The sequence below is a fragment of the Microtus ochrogaster genome, chromosome 10 (genome assembly GCF_000317375.1).
Source record: "Microtus ochrogaster isolate Prairie Vole_2 chromosome 10, MicOch1.0, whole genome shotgun sequence".
Classification (NCBI taxonomy): domain Eukaryota; kingdom Metazoa; phylum Chordata; class Mammalia; order Rodentia; family Cricetidae; genus Microtus; species Microtus ochrogaster.
The window spans coordinates 55,886,381-55,901,618 of NC_022016.1; the positions used below are offsets into that span (position 1 = coordinate 55,886,381).

The 15,238-nt window shown below is 50.1% G+C and overlaps 1 protein-coding gene across 1 annotated transcript in view; it reads right to left on the reverse strand.

Moving 5' to 3' along the window:
* The window catches only part of Phc2 (polyhomeotic homolog 2), a 64,678-nt gene that overhangs the window by 28,437 nt on the left and 21,003 nt on the right, over nt 1-15,238 (reverse strand). Inside the window, exons 8-9 of the mRNA XM_005353214.3 lie at nt 4,919-5,322; nt 4,500-4,665 (exon numbers count right to left, since the gene is read on the reverse strand). Coding sequence (XP_005353271.1) covers nt 4,500-4,665; nt 4,919-5,322 — 570 coding nt within the window. The remainder of the gene's footprint in view (nt 1-4,499; nt 4,666-4,918; nt 5,323-15,238) is intronic.

Below are 15,238 nucleotides of genomic sequence, written 5' to 3' on the forward strand. Positions count from 1 at the left end.
CCGACGCGGCCCGCGCGCTTCCTTTGTGCGCCCGAGCCCAACCCCGCGTCCTCCGGAAGGCTCGGAGGCGTCCGGCGCGGGGCCCCTGGGGACCGGTGGCCTGTGACCCCCGCCCCGGTGGCTCACTGTGGGGTCTCGGAGGCCAGTCTTAATGATTGAGGGTTAGTGCGTGTCAGGGCGAAGTGCACGCATCCTCTCCCTTATTGTCCACAATAACTCTCCAAGTGGTCATTATCCTCCCCACTGGGAGCGAGGATCAGAGGTGAAGTAATGACCAAAGGGACCCAGTCCTACCTCCATAAAAGGCGTAATCCCTACCGCCAGGTTTAATGTGAGGGTTAACTGATTTACAAATTGCCTGCAGTGCCTGGTGCACAGTGGGAGCCCAATAAATGTTAGTTTTCTTTCCCAAACACACAGTTTTAACTTGAACTGTCCCGGCGAGCTACCTTCATGCAAACAGGCGGGCTAGGAGCGCTGGGGGTACGCGCTCGTGAGAAAGGCACCATCCTCAAAGAGTAACTAACTGCAGGATGAACCCAATGACTCCCCACTCCCGACTTCTCTCTAGGTTCAGTATTTTCCCGTGCATTGGTTTTCTTCATTCATACCTTCTCCACCACACTCTGTCTTTCCTTCTGCTCCGGCTTCACTTTACCCATGGTTTCTAGTTCCTGCGTGCTTCCCTCCCGCTTCCCACTCCTCGTCTTCTTTACTTTCCAAACTTTCAAACCTCCTTTGCAGTAGAATTCACATTCCCCTTCTCTCACACATTTGATTTTAAAAAGAAAGATGACAAGGGACTGGACACTCAACTACTGCCCTCCGCCTTAAGTGTCCTGCCAGAAAGGCCTTGTCCCTGACACTATGAGCCCAAGTCCCACCCAAACTTCAAGGTCGAAAGGCCAGCAGTTGGCAGACTTCTGAAAGGGGCCACAGAGGAAATACCTTAGACCTTGTAGGCCATATGGTCCCTGCCCCAGCTGCTCCAGCCTACTGTTGCTGAAGTTGAGAGCTGTTGTCATGGGTAAGTGAGCGTGGCTGTGTTCCCAGAGCTTCACTGTGAACACGGACATCTAAATCTCATGTATTTCCTCACATCGAGAGATAGTATTGTTCATTACAGCTGCTGTTAACTTGCGAGGCTGTACAAACACTGGCAATGCAATGGATGTAGCCTGGGAGCTATAGTTTGCCAATCCCTGCTTTGTAGCAATGCCATTTCCACTCTGAAATCTAGCCTGATAATCTCCATCTGGCACCAACAGTGCCCTCTGTAACGTGGAAAGCATTACCTAGGGGCCTCTTGTGGCGCTTATCAAATTGTAGCTGGCATTGTAGTTTCCTGTGTGTTCATCTTCCCCGACAGATGCTGGGTTCCTTGATGGTAGGGAGCAGTCCTTATTTCTCTGGGCCTTACCATACAGCCCACAGGACTTTGTCTCCAAGTTGACATTCAAACCTTCGTAGTCCATGCAACTGTCTAAGGCTCGGGTGGCCAGCAGCGGCCGCCACTAAACAAAGGTCATTCTTTTTGGAAGATGAGAACCTCAAGAACAGGATGCTTGTCTTATGCTTATGGCCTTGCTTGGATTTCAGAAACTGTTGCAAGCCTTATGGACCAAATAGAAAAAGGAAGGCAAACGCCAGCTGATTTAGGAGTTGTTGGATAACTGTCCCTCAGCAAAGACTGTTGGGTACCAGCATTCCTGAAACGCTGCCTGGCTCCTCAGGCGGATCCTACGCGGCACTTCCATCAGCAAATTGGTAAAAGAACGCGTATTTTGGAAAGACCTGGACTTCTTCCTGAGTTCGTTTGACCCTTCTAGAATAGAGAGCAGGGCAGTGCTTATTCCTGCAGCTCACCTGTAGCCAAGTGGTAGCGAGGCGTTAGCATAATGAATGAATAACAGAAATCAGATGCAAGAGATCCCTGCTCCTCCACTGACTCTGCACCTTAGAGTCCTGTCCCCATCTTTAAAATGAAGATAATGAAGTTCCGACCCCCAAGGGCAATTACCAGGATTTAGGGAGGAAATCTCTGAAAAGGCTGGCGGAAAAAGCTCAAGGATAGTTTAGTGAACCAATGACAGTCTCTGGAACTGTGAGCTAAATTCACACAAGATCACTGAATGGACATAAGTCATTGTACGTTGGTTCAAAATATAAATAGTACAAGTTGGAGACCAAGGAGACCTAGTCAGACAACAACTCCTGTCAAAGAAACCTCAAAAGTAAAAGCAAAACAAGCCACCTTCCTGGAGTCTAGTTGGCACAACACTCTGACTCATCAGAGCTGTTCCCACTGGATGGAGGAATGAAGGTGTGGCCTCGTGTGTGGCCTAAGGGGTGGTGTGTGAGGGACTTGCCACATTTGGGGCTAGAACCAGAGTACCGTCCTTCAACAGCCCTGTAACCTGGGGCCGCTCCTTCTTGGTTTCTGTCCCTACTTCTATAATGAAGAGGATGATGATACTTATCTCTCAGGGCTATCATGAGTGAGTAAAGGATTGTGTGTGTGTAGTTTTTCTGAGACAGGATTTCCTTGTGTAACAATCCTGGCTGTCCTGGAACTAGCTCTGTAGACCAGGCTGGCCTTGAACTCACAGAGATCCACCTGCCTCTGCCTCCTGAGTGCTGGGATTAAAGATGTGGCTCACCACTACCCCTCTGAGATGGTAGCTTTGATATTTGGGATTAATATTTTTAATTTGGGGAGTTCCACTTTGAGAGAATCAATGAAAAGGTAGAACACACAGAGAGAAGATGATTAGAAACATGGAAGTGGGGATCTGACATGTCATGGAGGGAAATCAAAGAACTCTCAGGTCTTTTGATGTCCCCTCACTCCCAGAGTCGGGACAAACTTCTACAAACACTATGAGATGGACTCTCAAATTTGCAAGACAGGTTCACAGCCAACGATGCTGAGTTCCAGAACAGCAGGTTCTAACTTAATTAGAAGAGGGGTTTTCTGATAATTAGAGTGCGTTCTATAAGGGTTGGGATGGAATGCAGGGTCTCAGACACACTGGGTAAGTGTTCCATCACAGAGCCACACCGCATGTCAGGAGCCATTTTCCCAAAGATTATAGCAGGGCAGGAGCCATTTTCCCAAAGATTATAGCAGGGATTATTGTCCTAAGGATGTTTGCGGGGAGCCCCACACCCAACTATCTTGAGAACTATTTGTTAGCGGAACCCACCCCACACCCAACTATCTCGAGAGCAATTTGTTAGCGGTACCCGCCCCACATTCCAACTATCTAGAGAATTGTTTGTGGTTGGAATCACAAAAGGAACGATTCCAACTTGCAGAGAGAACACTTGTGACCAGTGCTTCCCCGTCAAGGTCCCTTCTTGCCCTTACCAAGCCCCTGCCCCCACCCCAAGCCAAATTCCTCATTCAAGGGCTTTATAAGCCACAACCATTTCACTAATAAAGTGAGACCTTGATAACAGAATTTTGCGTGGTTTCTCCCTTCCGCCCACGTCTTTTTCAGATAGCACCTCTTTGGGACCTTGGAACAACTGACCCGCTGGGCGGGTTTACAACCTCAGACCCAGGACCCCTTAGCAGGAGTCTCTTGTCCTTGCCAGCCCACGAAAAGGAAGTGAATGACCTCCATCCGTCTTTCCATTTCCTAGTGTCCATTGTCCATATTCTTTGGCTTCCTTTTTCCTTGCTCCAACCCTCACTCCTTATAAGACTATTTAACTTCTCCTACCTTGTATATTTTTTTATTCCGAAATATTTCTCCTTTCAAATCTTCAGTTTCTGAGCTTTTCCCTCTTGCTTCGCCCACCCCCACTCTCAGCACACACTTAGCATTGTGGTTGGAGCTGCCTCCCTGAGCTGTCAACAGTTCTTGGCTCAGAGTGGCTCTGAGATCTAGGCCAAGATCACCGTGCAGCCTGGCAAAGAAGAAGGCCAGCAAATGGATCACTACAGAGGGCGGAGGTACCACCGTGGCTCTCCCACCAGGGCAGAGTGCTCCAGCAGAGTGTCCTAAAGCCCAGGTCATGGGAAATGTACTTGTCACTCAGATAGACAGATGGAGACCCCAGAGATGAGCACAGGTCTCTCAAGGATGTTCTCTACAAGATGAGCTCATTCTGAGTCTCCTTCTGGCTCTCCTCGAAGGAATGTCCCTTCTCTTGGAGACTCTGCAGTCCTCTGGCCATGATTAATCTCAAGAACTCCCTCTGACACCTTTGCTGTCAGCTTGGCCCACATATATGCAGCATTCAAAAACCAATGGCAAAAGAGCTGCAGAACCTGACTCTTTCCCCAGTCTGATCCTCTTGCTTTTCTATCTTCTGGGCTATCTTTCTTTGTCTCTGACCCATGCCCTCACTTCCCCTGTCTCCAGCTACAAAGATGCTGTGTTGCTTCATTATGTTTCTGGTAGTTTACCTCCCCTTCCTAGATGCCAAGGGAAAGGAACCAGGAAGTGGCAGGGCAAGCTGACGTCCCTCCTCCCCCCAACACTTCATACCGTGAGCTGGGCACTGCTGGATGTTGGGACTCTTGGGTACAGGCAGACCACCAGGCATGGCAGCGATGATGGCTTGCTGGTGTGGGGATGGGCCTGGCTGAGTCACGGGCACAGTCTTCTCCCCTGGTACCACTTCCTTCCAATCATCAGGAGCACACTGCTGGGGCTGTTAGGGGGCAGGGCAGAGATGAGTTTCCTGAATCGCTTCTGCAATCTTGGACACTACCCTGGTTCCTGTGGAGCTCGGGCAACAGGCAAAGATGTAAAGATTCAGTTATCCTAAGTCGGAGAGAGCCCTTTCATCTTGGGATGTGCAGAGACAATCTCAACAGTCAGCCTAGTCTGAATTACCCGTGTCAGAACTACAGGACTGCTTGAGTTATGGCCTCCCCACTGTTCCCTGATATCAGCCTACTTACCACTGGAGAAGCAGGCTGCAACTGTAAGATCACAGCTGAGGTGTGCTGGAACCTTCGCTGAGGGACATGGGCCACACTCTCAGGATGTCCGTTCTGAGACCCAGTGTCTGGTGTGGGAAGGTGGCATTGCTGGCTGCTTCCTGGCTTGTGCAGATGGGCAGCAGGACACTGGAGTGGCAGGACAGACGGAACTGGGCCCAGAGGCATGGCATTGTCTTCTGGGCTGGACTGTAAGGCCAGGCTTGGGGAGACTGGTGCAAGCTGGGGTTGGGACTGGACTTGGGGTGCAGGCCGTGGTGGCTGTAGCTGCTGTGGCTGTGGCTGCTGCTGCATCACAAACTGAGGCTGTGGGTGTTTTGATGACGGCTGCGGGAGGAGCTGGTGTGGCTGCAGTTGAGCATACGCTGCGGGAGGAAAGCCAGGTTAGACAGGATGGCCATCCTCACCTACCGTGGCCCTTGTACACACAGTTTCCCAAGCCCAGGGCTTCCTGTTTCCTTCTCTGTTTTCCTTCACATGGAGACTGGCTTGGCCAGCGCCAGAGCCTGGAAGCCTGAACACCTCTCTCTTCTTGCTTTTGATCTTTTCCAGGTGAGGACCCTCACCTTACTACCATGGTGCTTTTACACAGAACTCAACCTAGGACCTAACCGTACATATCATAAACAAGTCAGTTTATTGTCCTGACCTGGAGTTCCCATATGCTGCCCCTTTTCTTCCTCCCATTTTTACCAGGCTGGCTCTTTGAGGCAGGCATCTGGTCTGTGTTGGTGTGGGTGCGTGCTGATGTGAGGGTGTGCACATGTAGGTACATGCGCATCTGTGCATGCCTGTGTGGTGAGGCAGAATTCATGCCAGGTGTCTTCCTTGATCATCAGAGAGCTTACTGGTTTTTGAGACAGGGTCTCTAAGCCCCGGCACTTGCCTTTTTTATTTTTTTTAGTGGGTGCTGGGAATCCTGAATCAGGTGCTCATGTTTGCATAACTGACTGAGCTGTCTACCCTACCCCAAGGTTCTTTTTTTTTTTTTTTTTTGTAGTCTCTGTTGTGTTTTTAGCTTCTGCCTTATAGATAGCAATGACCCAGGAAATCCAATTCAGAGTGTAAATCCTCTACCTGGCAAGCATCCAGGCCAGTTCAGAATGTGAGCAGGTCAGCTGAATCTGTCCTGCATAGATGCTACCTTCCACAACGACGCCCGTAGCCAGAGAGCTGAGAGAGGAGATATGCCAGGCAGACATAGAGGGCCACAGCTGGACACTCACAGCCAAATTTATACAAATGCATAAGGATAAACAGATTTCAGGTTCAGGTTATTATGTACAAAGAACCCTGAGACTCAGAAACCACCAAGGTTTCAAACTGAGTTAGGGGAGGTATGTTCTTTCTTTAATTTTCCCTCTTTTCATGCAAGTTTTTAACTGTCATCACAGCCCCACATGGAATTCCAAGCAGGCTGCCAACAGGAATAAAGAAAGAACAGAAACGAGAGACACCAGGAGCAAAAGCAGAAAGGGCCTCAGGGGCCGGATGCTGTGGCCAGGGACAGAGTTAACAAGGCTGGCACAGCAGGATCTGGTGGACAACAATGAGTGATGAACCAAGAAACTTGGATATCAGTGTGGATTTAAGGGGGATGTACTGGATTTAAGGGGCTTGAGGAACCTGCACAGACACCGACAGCAAGCATTTGGGGGATTATAAGCAGTTTGTGACTCCAGGCTAAGCCCGGCCTCCCGCTCTCTCATTGGATAGACCAGAGTCTAACAACCAGAAAGGACTGTTCATCAGGCATAAAGAATACTCTTGGTAAGAAGCCTGGGAGGTGTGGAGGGGCCATCAGGCTCCAATGGCTAGAATGAGCTGTGGATAAGATGCTGGCCAGAGTCACTCCAGAGGCTGCTGTCTGGAGGAGAGCTGGAGACGGACCAGGTCTGGGAAGCTAAGGGATGATGATCTGCCATCTGTTGCTGTAAGACCCAAGACAAAGGCTATTTCCTTCCAGTGTGTTTCTGTGCAGCAGAGTTCTGGTCTAGGAGATCACACAGGCCTTCCAGCTCTATGTCTTGGCGGAAAACATTAGGAAAATGGTTTTAAAATCCAGGATTTATTGTGGCTGGGAAGATGGCCCAATGGGGGAATTGCCTGCTGTGCACGTATGAGAATCAGAGTTGGGATTCCTTGTGCTCACATAAATGTCAGGGGAGGGGTGGGGTGGCAGCTCCCAGCACTTGGGAGGTGGATTCAAGGGGTTCCAGGAGCAAGCTGCCTAGATAGTTACTCAAACTGGAAAACTTGGGGTTCAAATGAGAAATCAGTCTCAGTATATAATGTGAAGAGTGACTGAGAAAGACAGCTCTGGTTTACACCCACGCCCACACAGGAATATTCACATGAATCAAAAAAATCAGGATTTATGAGGTTGGAAAAACAAGGATGAAGTGGGGAAACGGTTCTGATACTAAAAGACATAAGGAATGCAGTTGGGAGATTAAGAGCACAGTTAGTGCCTGGGCAGGAAAGATGTGCTTTTGATTTTGCCTGAGCTCCCATCGTGATTTATTGCCTCACCACAGACCTGAAGCAGTAAGTTCAGCCAGCCATGGACTAGAACCTGCAGAGATGGGAGCCAAGGAGAACCCTTTCTTTTGGAGAGCTGATGAATGCAGCCGTGTGTTACAGCGCTAGCACACCAAGAAACTTGGAAAGGGAACTGGTGGCCTCCTGGCCCCTGTCCTGGGATCCTCCTCTAGCCTACCCTCCCTCCAAACTGTGGCACTCCTGTGAACCTGTCACAGGACAAAGGACGCCATATCTGCCCAGGCTGGGATGGAAGGTCAGAAGGGAGAGTGAGTGCCCAGATCAAAGGAGGCAAGGTATTTGGGGGAAGTGTGCATCATTAATCTTCCGGGGTTAAGAAGATGCAAAGACCATGGTTTAACTGCAGCGTTATCCTGGGTCAGAAACCCTTTTGTTCAGCATATTGCAGGAACTTTCTACTTAGTCTTTCTGATTCGGGTTTCTTCCTGCTGCGATCCATCTTATGGACAGAGTTCTAATGAATCTCTTCAGTGCACAGATACAACCCCTGACTCCAAAGCCACAAGGGCTCCCCTTTGTCCAGTTGTCCAAAGCCCTGGCATTCGATATCTCTTTGTAGCCTAAACCAATTTTTCATTTGGGATTATTTATCTGACCAAGCAGCCTCTGCTGTTTCCTGTGCAGCATTGGTACCTTTTGGTCTGGGTACCGACTGAACCCTAGTCATCCTCCTCCAAGCTGTACGGTTGCCAGTCTTCTTCCTAGCTCTGTACCACCACCGAGGCTGCTCTGCTCTGCAGTGTACCCAGAGAAGCAGCCTGCTGAATGTCACTGGGAGATCTAGCACCCAGATACTTGGGTTTGGGTGCCAGCTCTGCCATTTATGAGGTGTGTGACACTGGTTAGCTCCAGATCTCTGTGCCATCGTCTTTAAAATAGGGTTCAACATGATACCCATGCCATAGTTATTTTAGTAAATCACTGATCTCCGTGGTGGGCAGAATTTATGCAACCCACTTGTTTCCTCTAAGATAACTTGAATGTAGCAGATGCTCAGTCAGTGATGTGACTGACTGAACGGCAACCAAGTACAGGGCTCCATTTGTAGGGCCTGTTTCTCCCACAACACTGGGTCTCTCCAGGCCCAAACTGTGAGTGACAGGTGTAATCTGTCAGCCCAGTGTGCTCTCCCTGGGAGCCCTGCACCTGTCCCGTCCTTGCTCATTAACTTCTTGGACTAACAACCTTCAGTAACCCTAAATAACCCGCTTGTGCCATAAATGGCATGCCGCTATGTGCCTTTGGGGCTCCCGCTGCAATGCTTTCAGCTGCTGGCACAAGCTCCTTCTGCTTCAGTGGCCTCTGGTTTCCGGGTTTCAGATCAGGCTCGGCTCCCATTTTCTCTGTTTGTCAGAATCCTTAGCTATTGGTGCTTTCTCAGACGCTTCTTCTGTTAGATCCATTGTGAGGCTACACAGCCTTGTTTAAATATGCATCCCATCGATTCTTCAACATTGATCACCTTCCCCCACTTTAGCATCTTCAAATAAGGATGCAGAGTAAAGTGAGGTAGACTGGATGACAGTGTGTTTCCTTCTAAGAGTCAACAAAGGTGTGACTTTCAATCACATGGCTCTTTGATGACACGGAATTTTGGGAAATAGTTTTATATACATCTGCCTTATCTTTCTAGCCAGACTGAATGCTTTTTGAGTTGAAGACATACCTTACTTACTGTTAGCTGAAAAGACAAGTTTTCATTTAACTTAAAAATGAGTTTCTTTTACCTTCTGCATAGTCCAATAGAATATTCTACACCTTTATAGATGCTCAGAGACTACCTGCTGCCAATCATAGTAAGATCAGTTCCTCCCTGCCCTCTTTAAGGCCATCCCAATTCAATATGGGGCCGCTGAAGTCATGATACCAGAAGAAACCATACCCTGCTCCCTGCAGCCAGGATGCGACACATTTGTGAGAGGCACATGCACAGAAATCTCCAAACCTGTGTAATTTCTTTCTAAGGACCTTCTGGGAAGTCCATCACTTCTAAGAAACCCAACCGCTTGATTCCATGAGACACCAACCACAGCTCTGGAAAGTCTCACTAGATCTTTCTTTCATGGCATAGGGGCGTGGTGATGCTGGTGGTGGGTACAGGGACACACAAGCCCAAATAGCAAGCCTCGGTAGGGCCAGGACAGAGGAGAGACCCCTGGCGATGTTCTGCTTCCTGGCTTCTCTCCTGACCTTGCATGGCCTCCTTGCAATCCAACCAGGCCAATCCACAGCTTCCAAACCAGTTTGTTGGTACTGACAAGAGCGGTAAGGTCTCCTGGGCAGAAGGGGGCCTGTGAGGAGTCACTGGCATGTCCCCTCACCCCTGGCTGCATCCACTGCCAAGATTTGTCAATGACAGGCTTCTGTTGATCTCAAGGCTCCAAGCATGCAGGGAAGTATTCACAACCCAGGAAGCTTCCCACTCCCGTCTGCAGGCTGGCACCTGCGCCTCACTTTTCTGATGTCCAGAACTTAAGATTGTGAAACCACATGATGAAGGTAAGATGCTCACGGGAGGCAGACAATGCATCTTTTTCTTAACCACTGCATTTCAAGATTTAGAAACTTAACAGAAACTTCTGACATCTGTTCACGGAGCAAGCAAGTACTATAGACTAAGCACATAGTCCCTAAACTGGAAATTCAGCAAAGAGCAGTCGGTAGTCTTGTGAAGTGGTTGCCAGGCAGTCCTCAAAACACTGTGCCTCATGGGGCTCACCAAAAAGTGCCCCTTAGGTGGAAAGCCTGTTTTTATACCTGGGTGTCTCCTACAGGCGATTTCCTTTCCTTCCCCTCCCTTCTCAAACTGCTGCAGGCCAAGGCTTGGAGGGAACGCACGAATGGGAACTGATGTTGTATTGCTTGAGGTATATCTGGAAGCCCAGTGTCTCTAGCTACTTGCGGAGTGGCTCTCTCTGAACCAGATAAGGTGGCAGGCAGAAGCTCTCCGCTGCTTGGCAAACGCCGTGACAGAAGTTCAGGACACGAAGGACACGAGTGTAAAGATTCGGCTTTGGAAGGTCACAGGCACCTTCCCAGAAGATGGGTTAGCACAATCCAGCCTTTGGAAGAGGATCAGCACTGGGGAGGCCTAGCCAGGCAACACCCAGGCACATGGGGGGAGGGGGGGAGGGCTGTGAGCAGCTCTGCATAGTCAAAACCCAGGGTATCTGTGGGAAGAGCCCAAAAGACAGGTTCTCTCAGCATGGGGCTAACTGTGGTGGCCATACTGCTCATCTCCCGAGAGGCCTGTGTGACCCAGCTTTCAGGGAACAAGTAAGACTGAATGAAGCACAGGCAGCTCCTCTCTGCACGAGACAGGGACCTTGTGTTCTGTTCCCTCCAGGCTTGGGTCAGCAGCAGTTTGCAGAGGGAGAAGAGGGAAGGACACCCCCCCCCCCAAGAGGGAATCAGATGAAAAACGGGATTGCCGCCAAGGGACACTTTGGGCAGGCCCCATGTCCTCAGGCCTCTTTGGCACCTATATGGTGAAACCACCAAATGCCCTGTGTACAAGTCACCTGGCTAAACAGCTTGGAGCATTAGAAGAAAACCTGGTGTTTTTGCCCCACCTACCCTTGGCAGAAGATGCACTGCAGGGTGGCTCCCGGCATGAGTTTTAGAGTCAGATTTGGGATGGAAATTTGGCTTTGCTACATATAAGCTATGAAATCATAGGTAAATTGCTTAACCTCTTTGGACCTGGACTTCCTATTCTTCCAGTTTTGAGACATATCATATAGGGTAGGTATTAGTATCAAATAGAGTATTATATTTAAACCACACCAAAAACAATTACCTTTTTCTTTTTTCTTTCTCTTTTTTTCTTTTGCTCAGTGCCATAGTAGATGCTAGGAAATGGTGGCTGTCCTTAAATATTCTCTGTTGTCTGTTTATTGCTTTGAATGTCTCAAATGCTTTTTATAGTTTGAATTTCATTTATTCCTAACAATGAGCCTATGAGCAGGGTTCTCATCTTACAAGCAAGAGCTGAGAGGAGTCGCCAATGACATTCCCCATGCAGAAGGCTGAGGCTTCTGAAGCTGATGGATGACGCATGGTTCTTGCATATGAAGGGTGCCCCAAGATGCCAAGGCTGAGCAGATGACATGCCAGCAAGCATACACGAGCACAGGAAGTCTATGAGCGCTCACCATGGACCGCTGAGAACTTTGAAAGGGACCCTAGAGGGCCAATGCAAAGGGTGTGCTACAGAGAGGGCAGGTGGCAAAGGGCCATGACAGATACACGGGTCAAGTCAGTCACAGGTGGGGTGGGGAGAACAGACAAGAGTGTATTTGCTAGGCCGAAGCAGTCAGTCAGTATAAGAAATGCATTGTAAGCATGGCAGTTGGTATGCAGGGAGTGTGGCAGGGTTTCAGAGGTCCCATGGATACAGTTATCCCATCAGCATGTCACATAGTAGGTCCTACTGTGGAATAGTAGGCCCTACTATGGAAAGGGGCTTCTACATGGCCAGGAGGACAGAAAAGACAAGGTGAAGATATCTGAGAAAGGAGACAGCTGCACATGAGCAAAGACTGTGGGCGGCATGCCACCCGTCAACTGGCTTTGAGCAAACAGAAAGTGGGTCCAGAAAATGAGGGTGTCGGCCTGGGTGGTGCAGAGGGTGACACAACAGATGTCTATGACGAGTGTTCTCTGGATGGCTCACTCTGGACTGGGGTGACCCTCAGTGCTGCTCAGGCGACTCTTCTGTTCCCTGCCTGAAAATTGCATTTTCAAAACAGCTCAGATTGTCACAACCACTCATAGAATTTCAGCTCTTGTTCAGCTCCGTAACTCCCATGGTTTGGCATGGAGGTGGACACAAAAAGTGTCAAGGAACATTTCTCAAGTTGAAGAGACAGATAAGAATGATTTGGGGGTGGCTGTTGATTATCCAGCAGAAGCCACGTCCTCTTCATTTGTGGAGTGGGATATTCATCATTGGGGTGAAAGGAGACACGTACATGCTGCGATTGGTGTTCTCTCTCTCTCTCTCTCCACACAGACACCCAGATATACACGCATATGCAGGCACTTGTGTATGTACACAATCATGCCCACCTAAGCAAAGTGCACCCCCCACACTGCTAACAGATGTGTTCTGGATTTTCCCTTGAGCCCAAGGAAAGAGTTCACAATCTAAATTTGGTCCTATAGTGGGCAGGTGAAAGAACTTTCAAGGCCAGTTCTACGATTTCAACATCCAAATCACTGACACTTGGGTCTGCAGCGGCACAGCAGGTCTACCTGCTCGCTTAGCTGGCTACTGCGTTCTTTCAGTGACAGTGTAACCATATAATTCGGCGGCTGCTTTGGGAGGAAAATACAGGACCCAAGAGTCCTTGAACCCGCAAGTGTCACTATGTCCAGCCTACCACAGATGGAAATCTCCCTCTGTGATAAAACAGTTCCGTGGCAGGCCTGCCCATCAGGAGACTCCTCTGAGCCAAGGCCTGAGGCGGGTTGAAGAGACTGAACAAAGGCCTGGCATCTGGAGCTATGACTGAAAGGGATGCAGGATCCGCAGAGACCAACAATTCCCCTCTATAACTGCACACCCCTCTGCCTGCAGCTTCCTCCTCACATCTGGGCCTGACTGTTACCTAGAGCCCAGAGTCTGTTATCTAGAATGAGAACTCAAAGGACCAAGCCTCCTAGCTAGAGCCGTGGCCAGGCTCCTTTAGGTATTGGCTGCCCCAGGGTCTGGGCCCCTGGGACCCTCTGCCCTCCACGCTCCCGTCCTCCCAGCCCTAAAAAGGGCAGGGCCAGACCCTTTGCCTTCCCTTCCAAGGCCCAACATCTTAGGCTCTGCTCTCCTGCCCTGCCTCCCCTCCCCCATCCACCCTCTTTCAGGGCATAAGGGACCTTTTCTATTTGCACAGCCTAAAGAAGCTGGTTGCCAAGGTGACAGGAGCAGGAACAGCAGGGAGCTTGCCATGGGGGAGGGGCTTTGCCCCCAAACAGCTGTCAATGGGAGCAGTCCCAGCTGGGGCAGGAGGGCTTGCCTCTCTGGAGGAAACACCCCCAGGGAAGATACATTCCTCTTTGCTACTCTGCCCCCCCCCCCCGTCCCCCCAGTCTCCACTGCCTACCTTCCTCCTGGGGCAGCTAGCCAGCCAGCTATAAAAAAATGCTCCGGTGTACAAAACACACTGCTCGCAGCGCTCTCCCCCTCCAGTGTACAGGGCTCTCTCACAAGCACAAGCATGCCTGCTCGACTCTCCCTCATTTGCCCCTTCCTCATGGCCGCACAGTGGGTTGGCTAGGCAGAAGGCCAGCAGTCACCTCTGCCTGACGAACTGTGTAGTCTGACAGGTGCCGTTCTGCTCTGCCCCCCACCCCCATCAGGTTTAAAGAATTATTTCAGTCTTTTTGTTCCACAGGCCCAGAGAGGCCCAGTGGCTCCTAAGCCTCCCCCAGCTGCCTTCCTTTTGGGAGGTGGGAGTCGAGGGTGGAGAGGCTTGTGAAGGGGAGGGGGCGGGAGAGAAAGGAAGAATGGGCCAGACCATGGGAGGCAGGAACAATGCCAAGCCCACTGATGTGTGTCTCTGGGGACAGGGTCTTTGTGTCCCTCAGCACACAGCTCTTCCACGGAAGATTCTGTGGGGGCCACTGGCCTCCGCTCGGCATCACAGCCCACACTGTCAGGCTCCATCACACCCAGGCCTTCGACCCACAAAGCCTGCCATTCCCTGTCCTTTACCTGTCCAGGGCTCAAGAACAGAGAGCTGGCCACTTTGCTCTACAGACCCCAGCCTTAGAACCAACCCACAGGCTCTTTGAGCTTGGCATTGGGGAGAGAAAGTCAAGGAGGCACCGGATCACGGAAAGAACCCAGGGTGGCACTTGATGTCTTATGTGGAGCTGTGGGCAGTGGCTGTGGAGTGGGAGCCAACCCACGCTGACCACCTGAGTGACTTCAAGGGCTATACAGAGTAAGTTTTTGGGGAAACCTCCCGGGCTTCAGCTTTCCCATCTCCAGTACCGAGAAAGGGCTCTCCTAAATAAAGGTAGAGAGAAGTGGCATGCACAAACTGCCTGGCATGTTCTCCACCACAGGACAGATGGTCCCGGAGGATCTGTCCTCTCTCTGTCCAAACTTCCTAGAGATGCCAGCAGCCTCCAGAGATACTTAAGAACTTCCTTGTTTCAAACAACCCTTAGAATTTGGGGCTGGTTTTTCAATTTAGGGAGAAGTTACACTTGGCCTGGGCAAGAATGGGATTCCCAAGGTCCTGGGTCTGGAGATTGCTCCAGCTCTGGAACTTAGAAGGGGCGCTTTGACCCTCCCTCCCCTCAAGGCTCAGGGATCCTTTTGGGAAAGGAGGCAGAGAGATTGTTAGAGCCAGAGGTGATGGTTATAATTCCAAGGAAACAGTGTCTTCTAGACAAAACAGAGCTGATATGTATATGAACTCACAAAGACTGTGGTAACACACGCAGGCCTGCACAGGTTCAAGCCAGACAGGGGCCTTGTGAGCAGAGGGGAAAATGACTTGGGCCCCCACCCCGAACCAAGAAGCAACTATACCCGAGAGCAGAGGAAGCACCAGTTTTCTCCAGTGGAGTTTCACTGGGTATATTAACCACTCTTTAGGATAGGTCCCATGCCCCAGATTTGTTGGCCAACACAAAACAAAGTCGATGGTATTTTTGTAGAATTTTTATCTCATTTTGCTTTGTTTGGGCATTTTTTTTTGTCTTATTGGT